Here is a 6,000-nt window from a genome sequence, read left to right as displayed (position 1 = left end):
AAAGAATCACTTATTGTGACTTGCTCCAACATGCCAGTTAATGCATCCCAGAATCATGTTTTCTTTTTTTTGCAATTGTTGATACATATTTAGCTTGTGGTCCACTATGACCCCTAGATCCCTTTCTGCAGTACTCCTTCCTAGAGTCACTTCCCATTCTGTATGTATGAAACTGCATTTGTCCTTATTAAACTTCATCCTGTTTACCTCAGACCAATTATAAACCAGATCAGAAAAAAAAGTTCAGTTTGAGTCAGTGATGACTTTACAATACAATATAAATGGACCACAAACAGATTTTCATATAAATGTACTTTATTGCAGAGAAGTTACATTATTTACATGCTGTGACACATTACAACATAAATCTATCAAATATTTCATGGTGGATACTGTAGATTGCCAGATAATAGTCTTATAAGAATTACTGAATAAAGTGAATAGACTTACCACTTTATTTACTCTACAATTCTGAGTAGCTAAAATGTTAAAAGTGAAAAGGCAGTGTGTTCTCAGGCGGGCCAGTCATCAAATGCATGCAAAAGCCTAAGGAGAGCAAATATAAAAGTGCTATCTGTTTTCATATCTGTAATGCCACCGAAGCTGATGGGTGAATAATTATCTGTATTTTTAAGCATATAATTCCTTCATAAAATATACAAGTAGATTAAGATTGGTTAAATCTAATTATTTATGAGCCATAGTTCAGAAAAAAAGGAGATGCAGCTTGCACATGCATTTGAGAAGGACAACCTAGCAAATGTTTGTGACCTGAGCGATTATTATCTTTCTTCTTAACAGATCTGCTAGAAAACATCTTAATTCTAGAGTTGCATTTCTCTTGGCTGAATAATGATAATGGAACTCCAGAAAAAGACAACTAAGCAATCTAGCTAACATATGCTGGTGGAGAAAAATGTATGGAAGATAGAAAATCATGTTGGTTTAACTCAGTTTGCCGTCGTTAAGCAACATTTCTAGCAGGACCATAGTGAAATATAACAGCTCAGTGAAATTTGGCCCCCTTGTTTTATAAAGTGTTGAAAGAATCAAAAGTATCAACAGATAAGAAACCCAAATATCCGTTACTGCATGTGCCAGGGAAATCAATCCTTAATTAGTGTAATTGCTTTTAAAACAAATTCTCCAGTTTTACCAGCCTTAAAGTACATGATTTGAGCAAACCTAAAATCCACATGGAGAATGTTTTAAAAGAGAGGGAACATTCTGTGTATCAGAAACAAATGTAAAACTAAAATATCCATTCTGGGTCAGACAGTCATTGTTATGCCAGTGACTTCAACAGAGATATGTCAATATATACCTCTTATGGATCTAGCCCTCTTCTTCGGTGCTAATGATTTTTTCCCATATAAGCTATCCTAAGGAAAAGCAATCAGCACTGGCACAAATACAGTAACACACACAGGGCTTGATCTTGCCTGTGGTGTAACAGGTAGCACTACTGCGTGGATCACATGTGGATCTCCAGCTGGCCTGGTTTGGAGAGCTACCCAAACATGACTGACGCATTGCAGAGGCAATGCCATCGGAGTGCACAGAGGGCAGAAGGAGCATAGTGACTAGTGAAATCATGATATGGCATCACACCCCGGAGGACACGAGATCCGGGAGATGGTGGATAAATGCAGAAGATACCCCCACCCTATTACCTACCCTGTGCACACTAGCTGCAAGTGTGGATTTCATCATGCAGAAAGGGCCATGGCAGTGAGTGAGCTGCACCGCAAGCATCCTGGCCCCAAACACAGACAGCTCTGATGGAGAAAGGGCTTGTCGGAAAACTAGCCAGGCTCTGACGTCCTTTCCTCAGCCTGATGAGAGATGACTCCATATAGAATCCCATCTCTGCCATGTGTTCCTCTGCTTATCAATAGGGGCATCCTTTGCTACATAGGCAGATTCTGGCACATGGATGGGATTTGGTCTCTCCAGCAGGGGCTCAGCATGCTCTGGGTGGTCTCTATCTGCTTGGTGGTACCCTGAGATCTACGCAATGGCAGAATGAAGCCCACATATCACCTAGAAGAAATTGGGTTTGCTAACCAGAGGCCTGATCCTAATCCCATTGACATCAACAGACAGACTCTCATTGACTTCAATGAGCTTCAGCTCAGGCTCTGGATAACATTTGTGGGATGGGGAGGACAGAGAGAATCTGTGCACGCACACTCTAATTATAATGCTTCTCCAGTGCTGGAGGTGAGGCCGTCTCTCAGCCTCCCTTTTCACAGCTCAATCCTTTGCCTACAACTCTGCAAAGAAGAGGAAATGCCCTCCTCATTTCAGTTTGCCCAAGTCTCTTACAAACCTCATTTCTATGAGGCCCAGGAGAAGTCAGTTTATATTACATATGTGTGTCTACATATGCATTAAATATATCTATTCTGTATGTATCGGGTACATAGTACACACACACATATATTGAACAACACAGCATTAAGTTATCCTTGTTTCTGGCTTTCCCAGTGAACTCTATCATCTCTCTCAATCTGAAAACTCTTCAGGAGACCTGGAATTGCCTTTATTTGGGGGTAATACACATCTCCACGCACAGAGCTGGCATTAATACCAACAGTACACGACAAGTCCTAGATTGAAATGAGCCAAGGTGGCACCTCGTCTACTAGTACTGACTTTATTTATTAGTCCTTGTAGCTTCTACAATACCTCTTAAGTCCTGACCATGCCAAGATTTATTCATGTATAAATCTCATTGACTTCAACTGATTGTTCTGACTATATAAAGTTAAACACATGTGAGCCTTTGCAGGATCAGGGCCTTAGTTGTTACTGGGGATTAATTGTGTTTAACATATGATGTTATAAATGTTACTCCTGTGTAACATAAAACATTTTTAGAGGAAGGATTGCAATGCCCCATCCTCTTCTTCTCTTTTTATCTACTGATTGCATTTTAGGGGGAAAATGTGTTGTATTAGGGTTAATCTCTCTTTCTCTCTCTTTTTTTTAATGTTTAAAGAGTCAGTTCTTGGAAGTTCACCAGAAGGAAACACATCAGCGCTAAACAATCTAAGGTATTTCCCTTAGCTGTGTGTTGCTAGTGAAACAGACCATAATTCCTAAAAGTATTTTGTCATCTTTGTTCTTTTCCTTCATCAGAATATGCTCATTATGGAATACTGAGACATATACTGATGATGGGTGATTAAAGCAGGAATTCTGTATTGAGAAATGATATTTGTCAAACTTGTAACAAACAACAGATAAGTTGTCCTTGAACTTATCCAAATACACAGCTAAACAGATGACTTGCTCTCCAGTAATAAAGTCTATGATTGCTAACAAAGAAGTGCCAAATAAATAACTTACCTTGTATAAAAACCCTGGATAATATAGTATCAAACTATAATTTTAAATAATAGAGAGTAGAACAGAAAATTCACAATATAAATCACAACAAAATCCAAAATGTTTTTCCATACAAGTTATGGCTTTCAAAGCCAGTGAAAGCTTACTGTAATTGGTAAATAAACAAAAGTCTATAGCAGGTATTGTAAGCTGCAGTAACAATAGAGTATCCGCAGATTGCATAAATGTGTTGTTGTGTCACATGATATCAAAGTTATTTGTAAAATGTATACAATCTGGAATGCTTTAATATGAGACACAACAATGCACTTAAACATACATGTATAAGAAAATGAGAGCAACCATTATAGAAAATGTATTTTTGGGATGCATTAAGTTAGCAGTGCTTTCAAGGTTAAATATGGAAAGTAAAAAGTCATCTTTTCAGGAGGCTGCTCATTTATACCCAATTTTGCCATCAAGACATTTTCCATGCCATACTTTTATTGGATCTTTAAAGTCCCAAGGGCAAGTTTTGCCCAGTTTGGGGAATTCAGGAACAATTCAGTTGGAATTTGTTTCATTGTTACAGCCATTTACTTTTTTTCTGTTTGTAAGGGAGAAATGGTTTTGCGAAGGCAGGTGTCTGTATGTTTAGACTGTAAACTACTTAGTGCAGGTACCATATCCCTGCCATGGTTTGCACACCATTGATCACATTGTTGGCACTCAAGAAATAAATAAAATAATAATAATTTATTTTGCTTATTTCCTACTTTTACATGTCCTGATACCTTCAGTTAAGTGATACTCCTTAGGAATTTTTAGATCCTCTTGGCCTAGTCCCCTCTCACTTTCCTTCTTCCTGTAGTCTTTCTTCCTGGTGCTGCTACTCTTTTCAGTCTAAATCCTCTATTTTTGAGGTGTTGCTGTTTTATTTGCACCTAAAGCAGATGTGTTTGATAAAGATACACATCTTTCTGCATTTGGTAAATCTGGTGTTTCAAACTCCCATGGACAGACTTCAGCTCTAGATGCTAAAGCTTGCTGTAAGTTACTACTCGATCTGTAGGAGTCAGAAGAAAGCAAGGAGGATGTATTTTTTTTCTGTTCTCCCAAATTATTGAGATTTTCCCTTTCAGCTGTTTGCACTGCACCTTTTTTAGGCAATTTCTCAGATTCTTCAGCACAAATATTTGCTGCATAATATTTATTAACATTTTCACTCTTAAACCCAGGGGCGACCTGAGAGTTGGAATTTAAATGTTTTTTCTCATCTTCAAAAACATGCTGCTCTTGGGCCTCCGGAGTGCATGTTTCTGACTTCTCTAAGGACTTTTGATCTGATTGCTGATATCCTTCAGCTGTCTTAAGCTTGTGATGGGATTTGCCCTTTGGCTGGGAAGTATGATTTTTCTCCATTTCTAAGGAAGCAATAGACACATGTTTTTGAACTTTCGATTCAGAAGGCACAGTATCAGGAGTTTGGTCGTAAATCTCCCAGGGACAAATTTCTGCTATGTCAAAATTGTCCTTAAGCAGTGACTTGCCTGTGCCTGCATCAGGATTTGCAATTATCTGACTAACCCTTTGTTGTTTCATAATTCCAGATTTATGGGGTTTCCTTGTTTCCTCAGTGTGAGTAGAGTTTTTCCGATGTGAATCTTTATGTTCCCCTTTATCACTGGCTGAGTGTTTTTTGCTGGCCTCTTTACCCTTTTGCTGCAATTTATGGGATTTACTGCTTTCTTCTAGGCTCTGTGTTTTCCCGGTTAATCCTAGAGTCTTTTCCTTGGCACTAGCAATAACACTGAGAGATTTTTGTAACACAGATGTTCTTGGATGCAGAGGCTTCTTATCTGCACTTAAGTTGTGTGCACTTACTGATTTGCATACTAAGGGGACAGATTCAGTGGACACAGCTTCAACTTTTTCTGCAGATTTTTTTGTTAATTTTTTCCCTGTCAAGGAATCCAGCAGTGAATTATCAGCAGTTATAACTTCAGCACTTTCTGTGGTTAAGCTATTAGACTCTTCTGTTTGATCTCTAACATGATCATAAGTGCTGTGGGACTTTTTTAATGAAAAGACTCTGTTTTTCAAAGACTCCTCCTTTGGCTTTACATAACTTGTGGAATCCTGTGGGTTTTTTCTCATGACAGCAGTGTTCTTTGTCGCACTGTGGTCCATAAGGTCCTTCTCATCCCTGGAGCACTGCCTGGTGACTGTCTCAGGGATTTCAGTAATCCGTCTCATTATTGAGCGACCCAAGCCTTTCTTAGAGCACCTCTTTTTCTGGAGATGTGGGTTATTAGCAATCATCTTTTTCCTTTTGTAGATTTCAAGCTGGGCATACAGTTTCTTCAACTCATCCTAGAAAACAAACAGCAAAACTAGCACATATGACAGAAATCAAATCAAATGAACAGTCTCCATTAATGCTATTTAAGCTCATGTTGTATAATCACTAAAATAAAGTATTTCATTGCATCTTTTCTACCATCAGAATGTGTCATTCTTCCATGTACTTGGATTACATTCTTCATTGTTAAGGGAAGCTCAGAGCTAAACCCACTTTTAAAAATCACATGTGGTCTCACAGCATATTCCATGCACAGATAGTTATCAAATAGTCACACTACATTTTTAGGCTTATTCTGAAAACAA

At 38.3% G+C, this 6,000-nt stretch overlaps 1 protein-coding gene across 1 annotated transcript in view; it reads right to left on the bottom strand.

Annotated features, from left to right (window-relative positions):
* Positions 1 to 328: 328 nt before the first annotated feature.
* Positions 329 to 6,000, bottom strand: part of GPR158 (G protein-coupled receptor 158) — a 330,476-nt gene continuing 324,804 nt past the window's right edge. The window contains exon 11 of the mRNA XM_006115288.4: positions 329 to 5,706. Within this exon, the coding sequence (XP_006115350.2) occupies positions 4,246 to 5,706 (1,461 nt within the window). The 3' untranslated portion in view covers positions 329 to 4,245. The remainder of the gene's footprint in view (positions 5,707 to 6,000) is intronic.

This window comes from Pelodiscus sinensis, chromosome 2 (assembly GCF_049634645.1).
Source record: "Pelodiscus sinensis isolate JC-2024 chromosome 2, ASM4963464v1, whole genome shotgun sequence".
In the NCBI taxonomy this organism is placed as follows: Eukaryota; Metazoa; Chordata; order Testudines; family Trionychidae; genus Pelodiscus; species Pelodiscus sinensis.
This window is presented reverse-complemented; position numbering and strand designations above follow the sequence as displayed.